The 25,711-nt window shown below is 43.7% G+C and overlaps 2 protein-coding genes across 6 annotated transcripts in view; one reads left to right on the forward strand and one right to left on the reverse strand.

The window, feature by feature from the left end:
* Window positions 1-24,825, reverse strand: FBXW2 (F-box and WD repeat domain containing 2). Of its 3 annotated transcripts, none has more exons than XM_040324012.1 (8): window positions 24,720-24,825; window positions 22,298-22,352; window positions 16,293-16,802; window positions 12,754-12,948; window positions 11,661-11,794; window positions 10,670-10,756; window positions 6,851-7,020; window positions 1-934 (listed from the first exon to the last, which is right to left on the reverse strand). In XM_040324012.1, the coding sequence occupies exons 3-8, from the start codon at window positions 16,780-16,782 to the stop codon at window positions 646-648; spliced, it is 1,365 nt and encodes a 454-aa protein (XP_040179946.1). In that variant the 5' UTR covers window positions 16,783-16,802; window positions 22,298-22,352; window positions 24,720-24,825; the 3' UTR covers window positions 1-645. The 3 variants fall into 3 exon arrangements, with proteins under 3 accessions (XP_040179946.1, XP_040179944.1, XP_040179945.1); XM_040324010.1 differs by having other exon boundaries at window positions 12,754-12,963; XM_040324011.1 differs by lacking the exons at window positions 22,298-22,352; window positions 24,720-24,825 and adding an exon at window positions 19,095-19,136 and having other exon boundaries at window positions 12,754-12,963.
* A 341-nt stretch (window positions 24,826-25,166) lies between these two features.
* The window catches only part of SLC2A8 (solute carrier family 2 member 8), a 24,394-nt gene continuing 23,849 nt past the window's right edge, over window positions 25,167-25,711 (forward strand). For 2 of the 3 annotated variants that reach the window (XM_040324013.1, XM_040324015.1), the window contains exons 1-2: window positions 25,167-25,321; window positions 25,683-25,711. The exon at window positions 25,683-25,711 is cut by the window's right edge and continues 55 nt beyond it. In XM_040324013.1, the coding sequence (XP_040179947.1) occupies window positions 25,248-25,321; window positions 25,683-25,711 (103 nt within the window). In that variant the 5' untranslated portion in view covers window positions 25,167-25,247. Of the gene's footprint in view, window positions 25,322-25,342; window positions 25,556-25,682 lie in introns of those variants that run through there. The other variant, XM_040324014.1, reaches the window with a different exon arrangement.

Consider the following 25,711-nt stretch of genomic DNA (forward strand, 5'->3'; position numbering starts at 1 on the left):
TTTATTTGGGTATATGGAGCTTTATTGTGACAAGCAGAGAAAAGGCTGTGGATTCTGCTCTGTCAATCAGCATACAGGTGACATTACACGATTTAACAGTTGGACACAATTGCTTGTGGTGGGAGAAACCCAGGTGCAACATCCATACGCAGTCTCGTACAGGTAACTTGTCCAGGGTTTAAGTGCTTTTACGCAAAAGCTGGTGGTGATGTTGATGGGGAAATTTCTGTCATAGATAAACTAGCAAATCATTTAGTCTATGTTGTAATAAAATAGATTACATGTATAAAGACTATTGAAGACTGAAATCTATAGTACAAATGGGTGATGGAGAAAATACATGGACAGCGTTCTTTTCCTGTTTTCTTTAAAAGCAATCCAAAAGGAAGGACTGTGGCTGGACATTAATCACGCACATAGTTCATGGGATGTATGTAAAAATAGGCAGTGAGATCCTTAAAGCATGCAAAATGCTATTGTGGCAATAAAAGGTTCTTTCCTTCCCAAACTAAAAAAAAAAAAAAAACTATGATTGTGCAGTGCATGATGGGAGACTTTGGTTCATGCAAGTTATGCTCTGAAAGTGGTTGCTGATACTTCAGTCTGAATGTCCCGATAAAAACACCTGATTCCAGTTCGCTGCTCTCAGCCATTTTCTTTCCACAATACCAAATGGATACTGTGGTCAGGCATACTTGTGGCAAAGACCAAGCCAACATCGTTAACACCATCCAAGCCATTCAGCCATGCCATTTCTCCGGCCAAGAAGCTGGAGCCCCTCTTGGACTTCCTATACTCTGGCAGGGGCCAGCGGCTGATCACTTTCTCAGTCCGTAAGTCTATGATGTACAAGTGGTGGTTGTCAAACAAAAGAGCAAAAATGTCCCCAAAGCCGAGAAGCGAGAGGCTGGTGGAGTCTGGCATTTTTATAACTCTACAAGAAACAAACATAATTATAATATATATATACACATTAAAGCATGCAAACATTTCAGTGTTTGGTTTGATGCTGGACAGCCAAACGCCACAATTTCTTACATCAATGAGGGATCCATCGGTTAGATCTCTGCTTTGAGTTCCTGGGTCTTCACATCTAACACACTATTATGAGGGCTTCCCAGCCTGCTTGGCAAGAATGCAACATAAATAGTAGAATCCATTTCAGGAACTAAAGCGTAGAGATCTCCCCGCGGAGGTTTCAAAGAATGCAGCAAGCAGCAGCCCAACAGACTCCAGCTAAAATTAAGTGACTAAGAGCCCTTTCACACTGACAGAGCCTGACGAGGCACGCATGCCTCGAACGCGTGCACCGCCCTGAGACTGAATCCGGAAGTGACGCTCTGCTGCTTGCGCTCCACGGCTGCGTTCCACCACGCCGAATGTGGCGTTCCTGTTTCTCCCCTCGTACCAGCGCTGTGTCACCACCCAGGGACATTCAGAGACGCCGCACCCGGCCCCTACCCTGTGGATAATCCATCACGCTGATTGCCTGAAGCCTGCGATAAGACCAACATAGCAGAGTTCATGTACTCCGGACGCCAGCCACAGATGACACCAGTATTTTTATTGCCTGTACCCCCTGCAGTCTTGTGAGTAACCCCTCATAAGAATTATTGTTGTTTGTGTTTTCTATTAAACTCTATACTACGCTTAGAGGGCGCCGCTTTTTGTTCTTTTGACACTGACAGCACGGCTGCATTAGCGGAGAGCGCCACTAGTTTTAGCAGCACTTTACTGTCGTTTTAGAGGCGCTCTTCGGACGCTTTTAATAATGAAGGGTTAAAAGCGCCCGCAAAGCACCGCTGCCGAGGCCCTTTGGCGGCGCTTCCAATTGATTTCAATGGGCAGAGGCGCTTTAGGAGCGGTGCATGCACCGCTCCTAAAGGCTCTTTCACACGTCCGTTCCGTTCGTCCGTTAACGGACCGCAATGCTTCCCTATGGGTTAACGTCCGTTAGCGCGTTAGCATCCGTCTGCGTTAAGTTCCGTTTTTTTGGACGGAAGAAAACCCTATTTTTCTTCCGTCAAAAAAACGGAACGGACGTTAGCGGATGATCCGTTTACCATCCGATCCGCTAACATCCGTTTTTCATCAAAATATGTAAAAAGCCCCCCCCCCAAAAAAACGGATGGAGAAACTGATGGAAAAACTGACGAAAAACTGATGGAAAAACGGATCAACTGATGAAGAAAAAAACTGTTCTAAAAAACTGAGCTGACGTGTGAAAGAGCCCTAAAGCTCCCCAAAGATGTTGCTTGCAGGACTTTTTTTTAAGGTCTTGCCAGCACAGATGGGACTGCAGATTAGGAATTTTTCAGGTGCTTTACAGATGCTATTTTCAGCGCTAAAGTGCCTGAAAAACACCTCCAGTGTGAAAGGGGTCTTAACACTGACCACCTGATAAATGTTAAGCCTACTATAATGAGGCTGTATGATTAGCATGAATTCGCCATGGTGAGTGTGAGTGACAGCTGCACTTCTTGGATTTCCCTGACAAATTTTGTACACATTTCATTTGTGTTTACCTTTTATATATTAGTACAGAAATAAGACCTCTGATGTGTTCACACAAAATGCAACATTGATTTATGGTTGTTATTAAATTATTTGTTTCGACAAAGGTTAAGGAGTGGAGCTAAAGCCTGTGGCAGCCAAACTTTCAGTTTACTGAGATCACATTGCAAAAGCAGTATTAAATCCAAAACCAAAAATATAATATATTGCAGCTTACAATCATTAGATGTAGTGGTTGTATCAGGCAAGCAAGCTTTTCCCCTCTGTTTTTACCTGATGATCTGGTCAGTAATACATCGCCTGTATTTGAGTGCCCCTACTCTGAATGAAGGAGCACAGGGCGCAGGTTTGGACAGCAGTATTGCCAGGCTTATTTTTATTTGCAGCAATTCCTTTTTTGTTTTGTTATTTTTGGGGTAAAGATTTTACATAAGTAAATAAAAGTTTATCATTTTAAAGCAGTAGGAAACGGGAAAATAAATAAATAATAATAAAAAATTAATAAAAAACAATCAAAAACGAAACAAAAAAAAAAAACGTTTCCCCCCTACAAAAAAATATTATGTGCTAGTATGGATCGCATATTGGCACATTACGTGAAACTTACCTTAAAACTAAGCCCTCCAGAGGCGCACTATCACTGCTGACAGGGTTTTCATCTTCACGCGGTCTTCCTTTCAGGTTTGCAGACTCTAATCTTTTGAATGGCAGAGCCGTAATGACGTCAATCCAGCGCATGCACATGGGAGTCACTGTTTATTTAGGAATGGCATTGGTATGCTGTTCTTTCAGAGCACATGAGCTGTGACGTCGCCGGCTGCTACACAGGTAAATATCTCCTAAATGGTGCATGTTTAGGAGATATATACAGTACCTATAGATAAGCCTTATTATAGGCTAACCTGTAGGTAAAACATTAACAAATTGACTTTACTACCACTTTAAGCACCCCTGGTCTGTCTCATCTCTGTAACTGCAACAGAGCTTTTCTGTTGAAAAACAACAGATTTACTGGCTGGATCATCAGATGAAAACAGAAGAAAGCAAGCCTAAAAAGGAAACGAATTGGTAAGGTGAAATTGAATGAATGTTTGCTTTTGGGTTTAATACTGCTTGAAGTATAACTGCTGCTTGGTTGCTGCAATCTGCTCTTTGCCTTTAGCAGGCCATTTCAGCAGGGACCTCAATTGTGTAGACGGAGGTAATTTATCTCAGGGAATAATAGTAGCAAGGACAGGCTGAAATTCTGCCAGGAGCTCCCAGCCAGCATGCATATGCCTGTCCCATAGTTGTCAGATATTGCCCAATCTGGATAAAAAGAACTGGACCAGATAATGTCACCTCAATTCTTTGGGCTGCTATTGACAGGATGTTGCATTTCAAAGAATTGTTTGCCTTTTGTCTGTACCACCCAGAACTGCTACTTGTCTGTGAGTAAAAATAAGCTCTGATGGAATTGAAAATACTTTACATCTTAGAGCAGGGGTAGGCAACCATAGAGAGATGAAGATCTACTTGAACAACATTGATGAAGGTCAAAGGTCACCGGGCAAAGTGTCCTGTTGTTAGGGCCGGTTCACACAGAACGTGATGCCAGAAAGGCATGTTCCATGTGCGTTTCCTGCATAGTGTTCAAAACGCACGGCCTTTGTGATCTACTGCGAGTGACGATACATTGTTAACCCCAAAATAGATCCCAGATCCAGTGGACACAAAAAGAGTATTACAAAAGAGTGCAGGCATCAGAAGTGCGTTACGCTCAGAAGGCAGGCATCAGAAGTGCGTTACGCTCAGAAGGCAGGCATCAGGAGTGCGTTGCGCTCAGAAGGCAGGGATTGGGTGGGGGGTGATGTGAAGTGTGGTAGAGGACACTGCTATGGGGGTGTCCACTGCCCCCTTCACATAACCCCCCCCCCCTTCCCTCCCATAGCATCCTACCTGTGCACACAGGAGACTGAGAAGCAGCACAGTTCTGTACAGGGGGCAGGAGCAGGCAGAGTGATTTTTAATATTAACAAGCTGGTGATTGCTTGCTTAGGACCTAGCAACCAATCACCTGTGGGATACCTTGAAAAGTTAACTTGGCTAGCTCCTCCCCCGCCCTGAGCCGTGCTACCTCTCGCTCTCTGCTGTTCACAGCCCCAGAGGAGGCTGGGGAGGAGGGTGAGAGAAGAACTGAAGGCGCAGCGGAGGAGGCTGGGGGCGGAAAAAGAAGGACCGGCACTAGCAGTAGCTGGGTCGGCGGCGCAGACCTGTTTTCGGTCTACCTGTGGTCGACAGGTTTCTGACCCCGGTCTTAGGAGGCACCAATGAATAGCCCCCATCCTTGCCCAGATATCACACAGGGCTGTCCAATAGGACTGGCAATGGCCAGCCTATGTCCAATATACAATGGTCTTTTAATGTGATGGATTAACTTGCAAATCCATCTACGAGATCTAGTCAATTTAATGGTTTTTATGGCTTCCGATATCTAACCTTGTAGAACATGGGTGTTTATCAACAAGTAAAACCCTGCGTTTGTCCTCTTAAGCTGTGGAACGGGTAGCATGGTGTACTGTGACACTAAAGAAAAGGTTTCTACGGTCTACAATGCATCCGGAAAGTATTCACAGCGCTTCACTTTTTCCACATTTTGTTATGTTACAGCTTTATTCCAAAAATTGATTAAATTCATTATTTTCCTCAAAATTCTACAAACAATACCCCATAATGAAAACACGAAAGACATTTGCTTGAAATCTTTGCAAAGTATTCAAGTATGTAACAGCCTTTGCTCAATACTTTGTTGAAGCACCTTTGGCACCAATTACAGCCTCAAGTATTTTTGGAGTATGATGCCACACCTATTTTTGGGCAGTTTCGCCCATTCTTCTTTGCAGGACCTCTCAAGCTCCATTAGGTTGGATGGGGAGCATTGGGTTCAGATCTCTCCAGAGATGTTTAAATCTGGTTCAAGTCTAGACTCTGGCTGGGTCGCTCAAGGACATTCACCGAGTTGTCCCGTAGCCACTTCTTTGTTATCTTGGCTGTGTGCTCAGGGTCGTTGTCCTGTTGGAAGATGAACCTTCATTCCAGTCTGAGGTCCAGAGCGCTCTGGAGTAGGTTTTCATCAAGGATGTCTCTGACATGATGCTTATCATTGAGGCCAAAGAGTTTAATCTTTGTTTTATCAGACCAGAGAATTTTGTTTCTCATGGTCTGAGAGTCCTTCAGGTGCCTTTTGGCAAACTCCAGGCGGGCTGTCATGTGTCTTTTACTGAGGAGTGTTTCAGAGATGGTTGTTCTACTGAAAGGTCCTCTGCCCTACACAGACAAATGCTGGAACTCTGTCAGACTGACAATCAGGTTTTTGTTCAGCTCCCCGACTAAGGCCCTTCTCCCCTGATCGGTCAGTTTGGCCAGGCAGCCAGCTCTAGGAAGAGCCCTGGTGGTTCCAAACTTTTTCCATTTACAGATGATGGAGGCTGTGCTTATTGGGACCCTTAATGCTACAGAAATTATTCTGTACCCTTCCCCAGTGTTGTGCCTCGATACAATCCTGTCTCAGGGGTCTACAGACAATTCCTTGGACTTCATGGTTTGGTTTGTGCTCTGACATGCACTGTTAACTGTGGGACCTTATATAGACAGGTATGTGCCTTTCCAAATCATGTCCAATCAACTGAAAATTACCACAGGTGGACACAATCAAGTTGTAGAAACATCTCAGGCCGGGTTCACACTGCTCCGACATTGGGAGCTCATGTCACATGATGTGTGAAAATCATTGTTTTGCTAAGAGAGCCGTCTTAACTGGTCGGACACAAGTCGGTCCGACTTTGAAAATGCTCCCTGTACTACTTGTCCTTACCATCCGACATGTGATTACAGCAGCAGTAAAAGGAATTTATCTCACACTGGGATTATTTTGATTGGTCAAAGAACAAGTCAGACTATCACAAAGTCGGATCAAAGTAGTATCCTGTTCATTCAAGTCAGATGGATGTAGGACCAATGTCGCACAGCAAAGTAGGATTAAAGTCCTACTATATCGTGTAGTATAGTGTGAACCCAGCCTCAAGGATGATCAGTGGAAACAGGATGCACCTGAGCTCAATTTTGAATGTTATGGCAAAGGATGTGATTTTTTTTATTTTGAATAAATGTGCAAAGATTCAAAACTTATTTCACATTGTCATTATGGAGTATTGTTTGTAGAATTTTGAGGAAACTAATTAATTCATTTTGGAATAAGGCTGTAAAATAACAAAAATGTGGAAAAAGTGAAGCACTGTGAATACTTTCCAGATGCGCTGTATCACATCTGAACAGAAATGAAGAGACATCTATTTACCTTAAAATGTCAAAGCTAGCAAAGTCCCATTGGTAGAGTCCTAATGCGGAGCTGCATACAATATATTTGCCATCGAAGTGCAGGCGTGGCTGCAGTGAAATGCTGCGGTCATCCGACACATACAGTGTCTTCAAGCATTTGCAGTTGATTTCTCTGCCAATAGGCCAAATCTGCAACACAAACATAATATAAACCTGAATATAACCTCTACAGTCAGCATACAGAAAAAATATGAAGCTTTGTGACCAAATCAGTCAGACATTTCTGAAATAGAAATGTGAAAAAATTACTGCGCCACCAGTGCTGAAAAAAAGCTGCTGATACGTATTGATACGCCGGCCTAACTCTTTCTGAATCTAGCTAATAATTTATAATATACTGTGGGGTGTCATTTAATTGTAATTCCTACAGTGACTGTGGGTTGCGAGAAAAGGGTCACATTTGCACTGAGCCTGGCTTTTTCTCTATAGCAATAAAGGAAACTTTTCCTGGGTAGGAAATAGTGGTCTCTCTCTTAGCTTTGCAAATGCTGCTTTCTTGGTTCTTGTGTTTACCTTTTGGCTTCAATATTTTCTCTTCCCTAACTGGAACAAGTAAGTATGCAAATAAATCACTCATAAATAGGGTTGTCCCGATACCACTTTTTTGAGACCGAGTATGAGTACCGATACTTTTTTTCAAGTACTCGCCGATACCGTTACTTTTTTTTAAATGTCATGTGACAGTATTTTTTTTTTACAGTGATTTTTTTTTTTTTTTTTAGGGGGGGGGGGGGGTTAGTGGATTGTCAGTGTGTGTTTTTTTTCTATTATTATTATTTACATTTTATTTTTTTAATTATTTATTGCAAACAAAAACATTTTTTTTTAATTAGCCCTGTTGGGGGGCTTTGGTGAGATATCAGGTGAAATATTTGGTGAGATATCAGGGATATCAGACCTCTGACATCTCCCCTTTAAGACAGAGAAAGGGACTAGGGACACAGATTGCCCAGTCCCTTTCTCAGCTGCACTGGAAATGAATGAACAGGAAACAGAGGCTCCTATCCATTCATAAACTGAAGCATCGTAAACACAGTTTACAATTCTCAGTCATATGAATGGACAGAGTCAGTGATCACTGACTCTGTTCATTCAGAACAGGTAGGAGCCGGGTTTAGCGGCTCCTACCGCCGCTCTCCATCCTGACAGAGGGGGCGGAGGAGGACACGGAGGGGGGACACAGATTACGGAGGGGGAAGCAGCGGCACGGAGGGGGAGAGCAAAACAGAGGACGGCAGCGGCACGGAGGGGGAGAACAGAGCAGAGGACGGCAGCGGCACGGAGGGGGGGAACAGAGCAGAGGACGGCAGCGGCACGGAGGGGGAGAACAGAGCAGAGGATGTCGGCGGCACGGAGGGGGGGAACAGAGCAGAGGACGGCAGCGGCACGGAGGGGGGGAACAGAGCAGAGGCAGCAGCGGCACGGAGGGGGGGAACAGAGCAGAGGACGGCAGCGGCACGGAGGGGGGGAACAGAGCAGAGGCAGCAGCGGCACGGAGGGGGGGAACAGAGCAGAGGACGGCAGCGGCACGGAGGGGGGGAACAGAGCAGAGGCAGCAGCGGCACGGAGGGGGGGAACAGAGCAGAGGACGGCAGCGGCACGGAGGGGGGGAACAGAGCAGAGGACGGCAGCGGCACAAAGGGGGAGAGCAGAACAGCAGCGGCACGGAGGGAGAGTCAGGTATCGGTAAAGTATCGGAGCATTTCCCCCCCCCGAGTACAAGTACTTGGGGAAATGCTTGGTATCGGTCCCGATACCGATACTAGTATCGGTATCGGGACAACCCTACTCAGAAATCATAACAAATACATCTATTAACCTGACAGGTATGCATACTTGTTCCTGTTTATCGACTAAGGCCCAGATTCACAGAGAGCGGCGCAATTTTGAAGCGTGACATGTTGGGTATCATTTTACTCGGCGTAACATTATCTTTCACAGTATAAAAAAATTGGGCTAACTTTACTGTTGTCTTATTTTTTAATTCAAAAAAGTTCAAAAAGTATTGCAATGACCGCCATTTTATTCTCCAGGGTGTTAGAAAAAAATATATAATGTTTGGGGGTTCCAAGTCATTTTCTAGCAACAAATTTTTTTTTTAATCTTGTAAACACCAAGTCTGAAAAACAGCAAAGGTCCTTAAAGCGGGGGTTCACCCAAAAAAAAAAAATGTTAACATGACATTCAGCCGAGTTGTCAGAATGACAATCGGCTGTTTTTTTTTAGTGCAGCACATACCGTATTTTCACCGCCGCTTCCGGGTATGTAATCTGCGGGACTGGGCGTTCCTAAGTGATTGACATCCTTCCGACCGGCGCATACATCGCGTCACTAGTTGCCGAAAAAAAGCCGAACGTCGGTGCGCAGGCGCCGTATAGAGCGGACTCGCAGTCCGGCTTCTTTCGGCAACTAGTGACGCGCTGTATGCGACGGTCGGAAGGATGTCAATCACTTAGGGACGCCCAGTGCCGCAGATTACATACCCGTGCTGCACTGAAAAAAAAAAAGAAAACAGCCGATTGTCATTCTGACAACTTGGCTGAATGTCATGGTAAAACATTTTTTTGGGGTGAACCCCCGCTTTAAGTGGTTAAAAAAACTCCAGCAAGCAGCATCTTTAGAGCGGTGAAGGAGGTGAATACACCGCTCCTGCCCATTGAAATGAATCTGCACCGCTGCAGAATCGCCTTCAAAGCGTTTCGGCAGCGGCAGTATTAACTCCTTCATCGGCCGCTAGCAGGGTTAAAACCGCCCCGCTAACAGCCGAATGGCGCCGTTAAATTGACGTAAAGCGTCGCTAAAACTAGCAGCGTTTTACCATCAACGCCTGCTCGCTCCAGTGTGAAAGCAGCCTTAGAGTTTCCAATTACTTCCTGTGCTGGTCCAGCATCTCCACCCCTCCCTTCACGTCCTTACATATTCTTGTACGTAGGTGATGGGGAAAGAGTGAAGGGGAATACTATTGAGTAGTTTTAGCGATATCTGAGTGGGATGGAATGCTGACAACAAATCCAAGATGTTGGCACCCAGCACCCATCTCAGGGCTTTTAGATGTCTACACAAGAGACTTTTACATGTAAATAAAATGTTAAATTCACATAAAATCTGCGGAATAGACATGAAGGGTGGGAATGATATCCACTCTATATAAATGCGCAGGTCACTGCTTGTTGTCCGATTTCAGTTGGGTTGGGATATAGATTGTGTACCTATCTGTTCTTAATTAGTTACTGCTATACCCATGTTTTTTTCTGAGTATGTACATGCTACAAGGTTGAAAAGGTATATTAAGCGAAAATGTAACATGTATCTGTTGATTAATTGGAAACTGTTGGTCCACTTTGATGTATGTGCTTGGATTGCATCTCAATAAACTTTGAATTTTTTTGGGGGGAAAAAAAAAATTCACATAAAATCTAATGGGAAGATTGCTGTTGAAATGCATGGTCTGGAAACAAATAGGTGATACTATTGGAAGATGTCACCTGTATTTCTATTATGGTGAAAACTCCCACTTTCAGCCTTGATGACAAATAGAGAGGAGGACAGAGACAGCAATAGAAATTCAGCTGGGTTTTTAATCCTTCCCCATGCTATCCAAAACTCTAAAATGTAAACTGTAAAAATGAATATCAGAAATTCAACATATCTTTATAAGATAAAAAACATAAAAAGTCTGAAAATATGTAATTAGAAAGATCCAGACAACACGGGGTGTTTGCACAGGAACAAAATATCTGAAAAGAAAAACAGTATCAAATATACACGGCATAAATACCTTAATTTCATATTTATCAGCACTTAGAAGGATGTAATCTCCAGGATTATGCATGACAGATTTCACCTGACATTTCTGCAAGACGACCTATGGGTACACACAATATTTGCATTAGCTAAGCATACACATACAGCTGTATATTCCTTTAAGGTGTATATAGAGAACAGCACACATGTAATAAATACTGGGAGCCAAGTCTGGAGGTTGTCCCAAAGAACACTCAATGAGAGGGGGAACGTTTGGCGGCCATTATTAATGTCAGTTTTGGTGGATGGCGCAGTACTAGCGGAGGTCAGCATTCCTCAAACAATAAGTACAAGTAACAGTTGTTAAAAACAAACACATATGTCCGACATATTTTATCAGGAACAAGGCTGGATATACATTTACGTTGAGCGGGGATCCTGGAAGTCTGTAAAACACTGAACACTGCAACCTTATTTCTGACTCCAATATTTTACATGCAATGGGGTTTATTTAATAAAGCTGGAGAGTGCAAAATCAGGCTCACTTCTGCAGAGAAACCAATCAGCTTCTAACCTTAACTTGTTCAATTAAGCTTTGGCAATAAAATCTGGAAGCTAATTGGTTTCTATGCAGTAGTGAGACTGATTTTGCAAATAAATAAACCCCACCGTGACAGAATTGCACGCCTCGTATTTATTTTACATGCATAGTGGCTAAATTCTTAGATCTGTGGTCCTGCAGCAAGTAAGTATGACATTTTTGTTATATTTTTTTTAAAACCAAACCTTTACAATCACTTCAAGCAGGATTTAAAGCACCCATTATCCCTTCTTTCTAGATATGCATTTTAATACTGACAGTTGATGTTCATACTCTATTACTTAATAGAATGAACACATTGAACTTACACAGCAGAAAATGTTATACACACATTAGATGGAACAGACACAAATGTACTAATCCTTCTAGGAACTTTAGTAAAAGCAGATACCAGTCTGCCAGTATAACTATAGCAGAAACCTGCCTTGGTGACCCACTCAGTGTGTCCAGTGAGCGTATTCAAGCATGATCCGGTAGATAAGGCCCAGATTTTCACAGTGTTATCCGCAGAGCCACTGACCAAAATGTCCAGTTCATCATTATAGTCCACACTGAACACTGCAAAGAATGGAGAAAAGCACTTCTGTAAATAACAACAAATCAGCCGATTTCTTTTACAGTCTAACCCACATCAGTGCACTAATCTGATTAATCGCTAAAGGCAATACAAACGCTTTGCTTCCTATAGATATCAATTACAAGCACAGATGTCCAAAATTTTTTATATGGAACAAGCCTTGAGTTATACTGACGCTGTGGGTAAATTCTGGAAGCCTGGTTCTAGCACTAGACACTTCACTCTAATTTCTGACCCCCTTTTTTAGTGCACATATTATAAAGGAATCACAATCCCCATGTTTATTTTACATGCACAGTAAATAAGTGCTTATATCTCTGGCCCTGCAGCACTTTTTTTGTAACAGATACCTATGAGGGTAACTATCTGTAATTTGTATGATCTTCTAGAGCCCCTGGGACATACAGGCAACCAGTACCCACCTATAGATAGAAGTGCAGATTTTCACAGACTGAAAAAAATCTGTGATTTTGGAGCTTTTTTTCCCCCCAGCCATAAGCTTTGTGTGAATGGATGACTTGTATAGCGCTACACATGCAAACTGAATCGCCTCTAGGCGCTTTTTGCAGCCAGTGTCTTCCTGGCTGGTGCGGTCATTTACCCCGTAGGATCTCAACACGCTTGGGATACAGTCATACACACATATATATATACTGGGCCAATTTGGCCAGGATTCAATTAACCTGCCAGCATGTCTTTGGAGTGTGGGAGGAAACCGGAGTACCCGGAGGAAACCTACGCAGACACAGGGAGAACATGCAAACTCCAAGCAGATGGTGTCGTGGTCAGGATTCGAACCAGCGACCCTTTTGCTGCTAGGTGAAAGTGCTAACCACTACACCACTGTGCTGCCCTGTGTACAGCCTACAGAATCACCTCACTCACAAGTGACAACCACTCCACCTACCTCCCTGAATGTATCTCTGTAAAAGCTACTTACCTGCCCCTGTATGACCCCGGAAGTGCTGAATTCTTGCTCCTGAGCTCCAGTCCCAGCAGGCCACTGTATTATCAAAGGAGCCAGTGATGAGTTTCAGTTCATCGAAGGTCACAGCAGCACATGTGTGTGTCTGGATCCCATATATACACTGACCAGTGCTCACGTCCCACAGTTTGGCGGATAAGTCATCTGAGCCTGAATGAGAGATATCTATGTGTAGCCAATAGACAAAACATCCATGTACGAGAAAGATCCATATGTGACTGATAGACAAGAATATGGAGTTTTTGTACTTACTGAAAAAAAAAAAAAACATTTCTTGGGAGTTCATTGAGTGACACAAGAATTCAGACTGTTGGGTTATACTGCCACCTACAGGAGAATTGGACACTGGCAAACATATAAAAACAAACCAGCTTAATGTAAACTCTCCTACACTCAAATATGTCCTAATTTGGTACATATCAGTTTACAGAACATACACAGAGAAGTGCACCTATGTCCCTCAAAATAAAATACATGAGTTTTATAGCAAGTATTCCAGTGAGGGGTGGGCAAAAGCAACAAAATGCTAACAGGCGCATACAACCCCCCCCCCCCCCAAAAAAAAACAACTGGGGGTTGCCTGCAGTTCAAAGAGCCACCTGAACGACCTTATACCCAAAGCTGCCATCATATGAGGCCTTAACATCCCCATCTGGTAAAACTTGGAGAATTTTTACCAGGTGGATGGTGGGCTTTAACAAGCTATTAAGCAGGATGGTAAACCCGTCCTCGAGAGAGAAAACCTGGATAATGTAGTGTAGAGCCTACAGAGCATCTGCCAGGAGTCTGATCAGATCAGAGCACCACATCTGCCTGGGCCCGTCCAGAATGGACTCCATGTATATTCTGCAGAGGCTTTAAGGGAAGCTACCAACAACCCCAGGACTCTCCTGCAGAAAAAGAGAATCCTAGACTGAAGAGTCCGAATCTGGAGAGTTTAATGTTTGGTCGAGGGAAGTACAATTCTGGCTGAGCTGTATTTAGGATGAGCCCCAGATACTCCAAATGATGAAGTGGTTCCTGCATGGACTTCTGAAGGTTCAGGGCCCAGCTGAAACTTGCAAGGTCTGGACAGTTCAAGCTACGTTGTGAGTCAGAACCTGTGTAGATTGTTCCATCAAAAGCAGATATTCCAGATATTCCTCAATTGGGATGACCTGAAAATGCAGCAAGGCTAGCATGGGAGCCAGAACTCTGGTGTACACCCTCGGCATCATGAAAAGGCTAAATAGCAAGGCCACAAACTGAAAATGTTGAAAGCCCAGTGCAAAGCTAAAAACTGACTGAGTCAATGCAGAATTTATGGGTTTGAATTAAAATATTTAGGGCCTTGAGATCCAAACTGGGCCATATGCCTTATTTGCGCGAATAGGATTGAGTAGAACCCCTGGAAATATTCTGCCACTGTAGTTGAGCAGATGCCCCCTTGGTCCAGAAGACCCCCAAGGGCTGCATGGTCTGCAATGCCATCTTTCCAGATGTTGCACAGACTAACAGATTCCCACTTTAGAAAGTAGGGACAACCCTTCATGCTGAAGAGCATTCATCTGCTAGTTTGTCGGACTTGGAAGCCCAATGTTTGCAGTTGAATTAGGTCCCTGGCTGGGGCTTGGTTTGTTGAGTTTGAGGCCTGGGAGTAATAAAGGGAACTCTTCTTGATCTCCAAAGAAGGATTGGAGGGTTATGAATTACATTTTCCAACCTGAGCTCTAGATTTCTTGGGCTGGGGCTTACCCGGGATCCTATACTTACCCGGGATTCTTGATGACGCAGCTCCGAAGATGCAGTATCCCTTCAAAGCAACCACTATTTGCATGCTTGCTCCAAACTCCAACACTTAACCAAAAATTCCTCCACATGTTCACAAACAGTAGGCTCATAAGGAAAATGAGTCAGGAGACATCCAGAAATCCTTTGACGCATAGGGCTTCAGACATGAGACCTAAATGCTACACAAGCAAGGGATTGGCTTGGATGAAGACCAGATCCCTTCTCGTGGCCTTAGCGCAGTCCACTATAGTTTGACAGACTAGAATCATGGCAAAGGCAGGTTGCAGGTCTAGGCCTGCCAGAGAAATCAAGGTCTTGGAAAGAATTTCCAAGTATTTAAAGATGGAATCCTAAAAACAGACACATCCTCCACGGGGATCTTGAATGTATTGTTAAGATGGGTTACTGCTGGATCCACAGCGGGAATTGCTCACTTCTTAACAAAATGGATACAGGGCTCTCAATCATTTGGGAGGTGAAAAAAGCTTCTCAAGAGTCTCCCAGCTTCTCAAGAGTCTCCCAGTCTGTGTTATGGCCCTGAACCCAGAAAGTAATAACAGTACACAGAGGGTCAGAAAGCATTACAATGCAGAGCCCAGTGCCCAAAGGTCACATTTCATGCAAGCCCCACGATTGTCTGTCCAATGGGTTTGGGTTACGGTCTCTGCAACTAGTGCCGAGACTAGTGCTGAAGATACACCAGACTAGATAGCTGCATATATAGACAAGCTCAAGCATATTGTACAGGAAGCTCAAGCATTGTACAGGAATCTTAAAATTGAAGAAATTATTTTTGATTTGGAAAAAACAAGAGGAGAAGCTAGCAAGGAGGTTAGACTTTTTTCAGCAGAGCAGAGAACGGCAGCTATCCCACTAGCTAAAAAACGAAGGCGTGCTTAGCGTAGGAGGTTTTATACTGGGATGTTTTTTTGGTTTAAAGTGTCCAGTTCTCTTGCAGGCAGAAGAATAACTCAACAGTCTCTGAATTCATTGTCGCTCAATGAACAAGAAACCTAAAAAGTGTTCAATAAGTTTACATTTTCAATGCACAGTCATCTAATGTCATTTTTTTTTTTATGCTTTTAAATGTTGTAGAATTTGGTCAGTTGGGTACACAACTAACAAGCCAGTGCACTCTAGTACAGCGAAGGCTGGACAATTTTGTTGGAAGACGTGGTGGTATGGACCCATTGGAGCGGCCCTCTGTTCATATACGCTGAACGATCTTTAATTTAGGGAATATCATGCTCCAGGCACTGATCTTGTGAACAGATGTTGGAACAAGAAATGCACTCCAATGCCTGTTACACAACGATAAGATTATCAGATGAATGATTGCCTATTTTTTAAAGCGATGGACATTTTCGTATGATAGAATAAAAAATAATGTAATGTGTTGTAGCGTATTTGTATTTTCGAATAACACCAATGATTAAACCAAAATCGTAGGAGAAAATAAAAATGTTGTGCTTGTCCCATAAAATAATACTGGATGAACTGTCGTGATTGGCTCTCGAAAGCTGTGTACCAACGATCAGTTAATCATACGATGGCTTTGAAAACTGTATTTTTTGTATGATTTTCTGATCGTGTGTATAGGCCATAAGGGGATCACAGTACCAATACTGCTGCAAGGAACTGCTGACTATGTGAGGAGGAACATAATACAACTCCCAGACAAAATATTTCTCTTCCTGCAGGATGTTGCTACAGCAGACACTCACCTGTACAGAGGAGGCCATCTTTATAATAAAGTGCATAAACCCTGGCACTGTGCCCAATCAGTGACGCAGTCTGGAATGCTTCATGATTGGCCAGTTGTTTCATCCGCAAGATGGCCTTCAGGTAAACATTCTTCCAGTGAAGAGTATCCTGCACGGTGTCATCAATCTGCCAGCCTAAACTCCGACATGCAGTCTGCCACACCTCTGTACAGGCACTTATCACCTTGTTCCATTGCTTGGAGACCAGGCAGCATGTAAGCAAGGTCTGCGGGTCCAGCCACTTTAGCAAGTAGAAGCTGAGCTCCAGTGGAAGAAGTTTCAGGAAATCTCTCTTCAGAAGTGTCTCCAGATTATTGGAGAGATGCCGCAGCTGCACCGCCCCGCTTAGGCTGATCAAGTGATCCAAAGTCTCATTTTTCTGCAGGTCAGTCAATGTGAAGAAGGATGCGGAAAGGTTTTCAAGCCATGTCTCAAAATCCTTCTTCTCCATAGGTTTCTGGTAGTAGCAGGCTGGGGGGAAAACAGATGGAAAATAACCAAAATGTCATCTAGTAAACCAGGCAGTTCATTTTACACAAAGGCTTCTATTTTAAAGACATACAAATTTATATTTCATAGTTGATGAGGATTAAAAGACCATCAAGTTCAGCTTTTCTCAACTCCTGCAACTTTTGTCCATAGGAAAGAAAATATCACCCCCTTCCCAGGGCAACTGCTGCCAATTCTGCCACACAAAAAGAAAACAAAATCCCTTTCTGACCCTCCCAAGGTCAGTCCTTTGGATTAAATATTATTCTGTTTAGTGATTGTAACTGGATATTTACTTCTGTTCTGGTGACAGGTCAAATGTTGAACTTTCTCCATGGTGGGATATAAACTGCATTAAAAACCTTACAAGTGTTCTATGCCTTCACCATTCACGCACAGCTGCACCAGATTCTGAGTACTCCAGTTTTATCCCCCCCATCCCCATGTATGCTCTTTTGTCTCCCCGTTATTTAAATTCCATGTCAAGCTTGTAGTTTCTAGAGCAAAAACTGGTGAACATTAGCAAAAGAATAGAGCAACGTGCAGAAAAAACAATTATTTTTTTTTAAAAGAAAGGGTAGGGGGAAACAGTAGCTAAAGTTAAAGCTTTTTTTTTTTTCTTAATACTACAATTGGCTGCAGTCCACACCTCCAGATCCACAAATCGAAATAATGGCAGAAACAACTTGGGTAGATGTGATTAAGACCGGGTCCACACTGTTCCAACATGGAAGTCAGACGACTTCCTATCCGACTTCCATAAACAGGATCCGACAATATCAGGCCCTTTGAGTCTGGAATAAATCTTAAGGGTGAAACAGCACACCGAAAGAAAAAAAAAAAAAAACGTGGGTCCCCCCAGAATCCATACCAGACCCTTATCCGAGCACGCTGCCCAGCAGGTCAGGAGGGGGGGTTGGGCGAGCGAGCGCTCAGATCCCAGCCCCCCAAAATATGTGAATGAGTATGGGGTACATTTTACCCCTACTCATTCACCCAAAAAACTGTCAAAAATAAATTAAACCAGTATAAATTTTTAACACAGTCCTTTATTAAATTCGCTCCAATGTGTCTTCTCCCTCCGGTTCTTTTCCTTTCGCTGTCTCCTCCCTCCGCTAGCTCCCACTGTTGTATTAGCTCGGGCGTGTGCCATTACTTATAAAGCCATGGTGCGTGGCCATCTGGTGATGTCGTCTGGAGACCCCTTTGTGACATCACTACCCAGAGCATGATGGCAGCGGTGTCTCTGCTTGTCCCTTTCCCCCCTTCCTGACCTGTCAAGCTGCATGCTCGGATAAGGATCTGGTATGGATTTTGAAGAGGGCCGCACGCCGTTTATTATTGCCGTGGGGTTTCCCCTCAAAATCCATTCTAGACCAAAAGGCATTGTCTTGGGGCCTAAACTGAGGAAATGTATTTATTTTTAATTGGGGCTATATATTACAGAAAAAAGTACAAAATATTGTGTTTTTTTTTTTTTTTTAATTGACGCTCTTTTTTTGTTTACAACGCAAAAAATAAAAATCGCACAGATAATCAAATACCACCAAAAGAAAGCTCTATTTGTGGGAAAAAAAGGACATCAATTTTGTTTGGGAACAGCATCGCACGACTGTGCAACTGTGAGTTAAAGCGACGCAGTGCTCTATTGCAAAACATGGCCTGGTCATTCAGGAGCCAATTCTTCCAGGGCTGAAGAGGTTAAAGTGTAAGTAAATCCACTGATTCAACCATTTCCCAAAACAGTTTATTTTAAAGCAGAACTAAACCCATCAATTTAATGGTTTAAAAAAAAACAGTTACCTTCCCAGCATGCCGGGAATGCTTACTGTCACATTGGTTGTGCTCTCAGCCAAACTGTCAAACCATCAAATGGCCGGTGTCATAACTGATCACATGTACAACACCATGGCAGTTGATCAAACAGAGGCCAAGATGGCAACTTCTTTGGCTGAAAAGGATAGGCAGGGTTAGTTCCACTTTAAAGGAATGCTGTGAATAACTGTCACATTTGCTTGTGCTCTCAATTGAATTGTCCCATCAGTTATGGCTGGTGGCATAACTATTCATGTGTACAATACCATGTCAACTGTAGATCAAACAGAGGCCAAGATGGTAGCTTCCGTGGCTGTCAGTCTCGGTTCACACTTTCAGGATGTGGCAGTGTGAACCAAGCCTCAAGGAAAATGCAGCTTAGTTCCAACTTTGTTTCAAAAAACCGTAACATTGAAGGCATGCCATGAATGATAACTGTCACAATTGCTCTTGACTGACCTGATAAGCCATCAAATGGCTGGTGTCATAGCTGATCACATGTGCAACACCATGGCAACTGCAGATCAATCAGAGGCTAAGATGGCAGCTTCCTCAGCTGTAAATGATAGGAGGGTTTAGTTCCGCTTTAACTATATTGAAATCTTGCATAACTGAACAGAGATTGCCAGAGCAGCTTCATAATGGAGGTGTGCTAGGGAAGTGATGAAAAAGGAAATGTTCCAATGTTTCCGTGACAACGGTCTAAGGCAGGGGTCTCCAAACTGCGGCCCGAGGGCCAGATGTGGCCCTTTGCTAGCCTTTATCCGACCCTTGGGGCACAATTCCTTCCACCGACATGAGGCACTATTCCTCCCATTGACACCAACAAAAGGGCACTATATTATCCACTGATACCAATGATGGGATACTATTCCTCCTAGTAACAGAGGGAATACTCCTCTTCCAAGTGACCACCAACCCTGAAGCCATATTTGTTCTCACTGATGCCGGGTCCGTGACATTTTCTTCCCTTGCTGGCCCCAATCCGGCCCTCCTAATGTCTGAAGGGCAATAAAGTGGCCCTTTGTTTAAAAAGTTTGGAGACCCCTGGTCTAAGGGATTATTTCTCCCACTTTAGAGAGAACTTCTCCAACTTCTTGTTGCACCAATATGACAGAAAGTGAAGGGAAATCTCCCAAATTGGATACAGATTGAAAAAAATAAAATAAAAATTTGACAAGAGTTTTAATTATTTCAAAATCTATCCAGAAAGAAAGGAATAAATATTGCTTTAGATATATTTTAACCCCCAAGGCATCCTGAACCTGAGCATGCCTACAGGAACCAAATATGTCTGATCTGAAAAACCTAACTCCTAAACCCCATTATTAAAATATAATAGCAAAAGAGAAAAAACAAAAACAAGGCCTCATTTAGGCCCCTTTCACACAGTCAGACCGTTCAGGTCCGCCTGTCAGTTTTGTCGGCGGACCTGAACGGCCGTTCCATACATCTCTATGGAGCGTCGGATGTCAGCGGTGACATGTCCGCTCCCATCCGCTAAAATCAGACGTATGGCGATACTTCGCCATCCGTCCATGGCGGATTGGATGAGATCTGATGAAAGCGGACATGCTGTCTGTTTTCATCCGATCTAGGAGACAGCGACGCTGGACAAGCCCCTCCCCGCTCAGCGAGAAGAGAGGGGACCTGTCATCCGCCGGCTTAGCGGAGATCCACAGAGAGATCTCCTGCTGAGCTGGTGGACTCTGTAGTGACAGATCCACTTTGTCTGAATGAAGCCTTAGAGAGGACCATATACCACACTGGCACCCCTCTAAATATTATTGTTCTACAGATCAAACACCAAAATCAAAAATGTTTTTTTCCCACAAATTCCCTGCACAGGACTGTCTGCTAATCAAAAGAAAGAAAAATTAACATTATTATATTTTCACATTATGAAACCCGTTTATTTTTATCTGATGTGGTGGTCACTTTATAACATGGCATGCAACTCCTGGCTGGCTGACACAGCATTACAGATGAGTGATACCTGCATAACAGTAGTATGGAGTTTATACAGGACTCCTCATCGCAGTAATATACAGCCTACTACTCTCACCGGTCCCTTATTCAATCCCACCCCTGGAGCTCATTTCCACCTATGGGCAACTGTGTAAGTAATAAAGTAACTACCCTTATCTTTCATCCTCAGGGCAAAACACCTAGATACCCATTATAATTACCAATTATTTTATAGTAATATACACGCATCCAACTCCTGACGATTGGCAAAAGGCCATGAAATGCATAGAGTGTTCATCCAGGGATGCCACGCTTGCTCCAATAACCTCAACTAATTATGTTCTCTGTCTGTATTAATCATGTGAATTATGTATATATCATATATGTTTAAATGTATATATACTTATTGAATGCTGTGAATTTTACTGTTTGTCACATATCATGTTTTATGCTGCGTACACATGACCATTTTTAATGGTCTCTAGAAAAAACAACGTTTTTTTTTTCTTCAACGTGATTCTTGTCAAGCCTGCCTTGCCTACACACAATCGTGAAAAAAATGCGCTTTTCAGTCTGTTACAGTGTGACTAATGTGCTATCTCCATTACGAGCGCTAGTTTTACCAGAACGAGCGCTCCCGTCTCATAACTTGCTTCTGAACATGCGTGTTTTTTTCACGTCGTTAAAGCCTACACACGACCGTTTTTCACGACATGAAAAACGAAAGCGAGCATGTTCTAAATTTTTAATGGGCATTTTTCACAACATGAAAAATGCTCTGGAGCCCATACACGATCGTTTTTAAAGACATTTAAAAAGAATGGCATTTTTCACATCATGAAAAACGGTCGTGTGTACGCGACATTAGTGATCAATTCCTTTATCAATAAATGTATTATGATTATATCAACTTTTGGTGAACTTTATGAATGTTTTTTTACATCATAAATGCCTGATTATATTGCTTAAAGTGGAGGCTCACCCTCAAAAACAATTCTGACATCACATGGAATCGAGCCATCCTACAGACAGAATGCCGGTGTTTTTTTTTTTTTTCTCAGCACATACCTTGTTATCACGATTCCCCCGCCCCCCCCCCCCCGGCAATCCCGCGGGACTGGGCGTTCCCAAGCACTGCCTGTGATTGACAGGCTTCCGAACGGTGCATACTGCGCGTCACAGGTTGCCGAAAAAACCCGAACGTAGGTGCGGCTCTATACGGCGCCTGCGCACCGACGTTCGGGTTCTGTCGGCAACCTGTGACGCGCAGTATGCGCCGTTTGGAAGCCTGTCAATCACAGGCAGTGCTTTGAAACGCCCAGTCCTGCGGGATTGCCTGGGGGGGGGGGGGGAGGGTGAAAATCGTGATAACGAGGTATGTGCTGAGAAAAAAAAAAAAAACACCGGCATTCTGTCGGTAGGATGGCTCGACTCCATGTGATGTCAGAAATTTTTTTGAGGGTGAACCTCCACTTTAATTATGTTTATTTATATCACTACCATGAATCACCCCTAGGGGCTTGTGACACTCAGGTTAGCTTCACGCTATAAACGTATTATTACAAACACCCACAGGCCTCACTCAAAGTCCCAACCCCCTTTTTTGGTTTCCATGTACATAAAAATACAGCATAAATGACAAAAGAATTATACTATCACAAGTAACATATAGATAACAGGGGAGCAATACGCACCATCACAGTAATGTCTCCTCTAATCGGCACACCGCTGACTCAGCATAGATGATGCCTGGACAGAATGACAAAAGGGCATATTATAAACACTCTGATAAAGAGACTCAGGAAAATGGCTTGGGGTTCTCTCTATAACACTACAGAATAGGACAGAGCTATCTAAATGTATATTAATAATACATGTGGTGGGGACATTACAGTGTAAGGGGAGGCTCAGAGGCTAACATGAATGGTTTGGGGGTTCCCTGTAAAGTGCTGCAGAAAATGACAGAACAAAATTAATAAATGAATAATAAGTGTGGGTCATTAGAATGTGAGCTCCTTTGGTGCAAATTTTATCCGACTCGCTTACTCAAGAAAAAAGAGTCACAGCGATACGATATAAATGTGTGATAATAATTCCTGATTATGAAGAGATGATATGTGACGGAATATGGAGAAATACTCAATATACCAATCCAGCGATTGTCATTATGAAGAAGAGTCACATCTTTATCTGTCAGCAATCGTCATTACAGATCAGGAATGGATAATAGAACGCCTTTCATATATGGACAGTATAGAAATCTATGTACTGTGTAAGGTGTGTGTACATAATATGTATGAAGGGGGTATATAGTGTATCTATTTAATTGGAAATCTACATTTAGGGGGTATATAGTAGGGTGACCAGACAGTCCCCGGATTGAGGACACTGTCCCCGGACCAAGTCTGTCCCCAGGTTGGATTTGAACAGGGGCTGCAGCAATTTCAAAGACAGTCAGGGCCAGATCACACCAGACGCAGTTCCGTACAGTTTTGTGTGCTTTTTTCTGCACTAAAAATGCATGCACAGTGTTTTCCATGTATTCCAATGGCTCTAGTTCACACCAATGCAGTCAGTTTCCAGTGCAGAAACTGACTGCATTATTATTATTATTATACAGGATTTATATAGCGCCAACAGTTTACGCAGCACTTTACAACATCAGGGAAGACATTATAGTTACAATACAATTTAATACAGGAATGATCAGAGGGCCCTGCTCGTTAGAGCTTACAATCTAGAAGGGAGGGTCAAGTGGAACAGAGGGTAGTAGATGTGGGGGGTGATCAGGTGGGCAAAGTTAAAATACAGTTGTTAGATGTGGGTAGGATAGGCTTCTCTGAAGAAGAGGGTTTTCAGGGATCCTCGAAAAGCTAATAGAGAAGGAGATAGACGGATAGTTTGGGGTAAGGAGTTCCATAGGCTTGGAGAGGCTCTGGAAAAGTCCTGTAGATTAGCATGGGAGCAGGTGATGAGAGAGCTAGAGAGCAGGAGGTCTTGAGAAGAACGAAGAGAGTGATTAGGTTGGTATTTGGAGACTAGGTCAGTGATGTAGCTGGGGGCAGAATTGTGGATGGCTTTGTAGGTTAGTATTTTGAATTTAATTTGTTGGGCGAGCGGAAGCCAGTGGAGGGATTGACAGAGAGGAGTAGCAGAGACAGAGCGGTTGGTAAGGTGGATGGTGTGAACTAGAGCCATTGGAATACATGGAAAACACTGTGCATGCATTTTGTGCAGAAAAAAAGCACACTGAACTGCGTCTGGTGTGAACTAGCCCTAAGTGCAGAATTGAAAAAATAAATAAAAAAATACACCCCCTAGCTAGTAGGAGTGAGGGTTTATTTTTTTTCCATTATCTGTGCCCCTTTCTGATGATCATGTGCTGGTCGGAGCGGAGGGAATATTTCTTCAGTTTCGGGTGCATGCCCATCCAGCTCCGCTCGCATGTTCTTCTGCCTTGGCACAAGTCCCGATCAGCCGCCTGCCTGCTTATCTCCTTGCCTTCCCTGGCGGAGTGATCTCCCTCCGCACCGCACCCAGTAGTAGCCGGGGCCCGGAGAGTGAGACTTTACAGGCTGTGAGGCGGGTGGCAGTGGCGATGGGCAGAGAGTCGCTGATTGCCACCATTACTAGTAAAAAAGAAAAAAATATGTCCCCAGATTTCATTTGAAAAATCTGGTCACCTTCGTACATAGTGTACATACACAAGTATATATATATATATATATGATGGGGAGTATAGTGTGCATGTATATAATTAAGTATAAATTATGGGGTTATATCGTATAACTGAGCGGGTACATTGTTAGACATATAAATGATGGCAGTATATTAGATATATGATGGGTGGTATATAATTAGATATATACAAGGGAGCATATACTGTGTGTACACAATTATAGAAATGATCTGGGGGGGGTGGTGTAGTACAAGGGGGTATATAGTGTATTATGTACTGTCGCAGCCTCTGTCCCCCGGGAGGGAGAAGTGCAGGGCACAGGGCGGCACTCGTCGTAATTACAGAGTTGTGTGGAGGAAATGACAGGAAGTGGGCGGAGACTCCAATAAGCTGTCACTGTATTGGGGCCCTAAGCGAGGGCCCCGGTGTCAATGTACCTGGTTCCCCATGGGTTCGTCCTCCTCACTGCCACCATCTTTACCGGGAGGCGGAGACTCTGACTCCCGCCTGTCCCGCCCCCCTGCCGCCGCTCCCCGCGCTCGTTGCTTCTGTTCAAGGCTGACTGAGAAAATGTCGCGAGAATCTCTGGATCCGCCATGATGGGTGAGGGCAGGGCTCTTGATGTTGGCTTTAGGGTAATCAGATGGGGCGGGTCGTGGTGGAGTTGTTCATCAGAACAGTCTTACGGGTTTCAAAATACAAAATGTCACTATATATAAGCTGAGTTTACTGCTAAAAATGAGCGTGAAATGCAAGATTTTGGTGGGTGTAACAAGATGTCCGCGATCCTTACTGTGGACGACTGTGGGGTGTAGCAAGATGGCGGTGACGCAACGTCACTTGCGTTACAAAATCGTCAGATTAGGCGACCTGTCTAATTTTGTAACGGATGTGACGTTCCTTCACGACCATCTTGCTACACCCCGCAGTCGCCCAAAGTGAGGAACACCAGTGTTCCGTCAGATATGGCGACCCGTCAGAATGACACTGAGCCTATCGCAAGAATCATCCTAGCGGCTACAACAACATGGCGCCTGCGGTACGAGTCCCATCTCCAGGGAGGGGCCAATCAGTGTCACGTGCTGGCCAGTGAAAGGAATCATGTGATCACTGTATGTCCACATCAATTTAGAGGAGTGCAGTGGGGATCGGGGTGATTGTAGGATACATGATCTGTGTGTGTCGGGGGTGTTATACAGCGTAGTGATATGGTGACATCATGAGACGAGCTGTGCTCTAAGATCCAGTGCTCTGCTCTTTACTCTGAATACAGGTACTATTCATCCAAACTGTTCAGTCTCTGTCCAATCAGATTAGAGACTACATCTCTGATAAATACACTGAGGTGTGTGGGGGAGGGGGGTTCATATTCAGCTAATAATGGCACGTTTGTTTTTCAGGAAGATGGACGGCGAGGATCTCCAACCCC

Source organism: Rana temporaria, chromosome 9, assembly GCF_905171775.1.
Source record: "Rana temporaria chromosome 9, aRanTem1.1, whole genome shotgun sequence".
Classification (NCBI taxonomy): domain Eukaryota; kingdom Metazoa; phylum Chordata; class Amphibia; order Anura; family Ranidae; genus Rana; species Rana temporaria.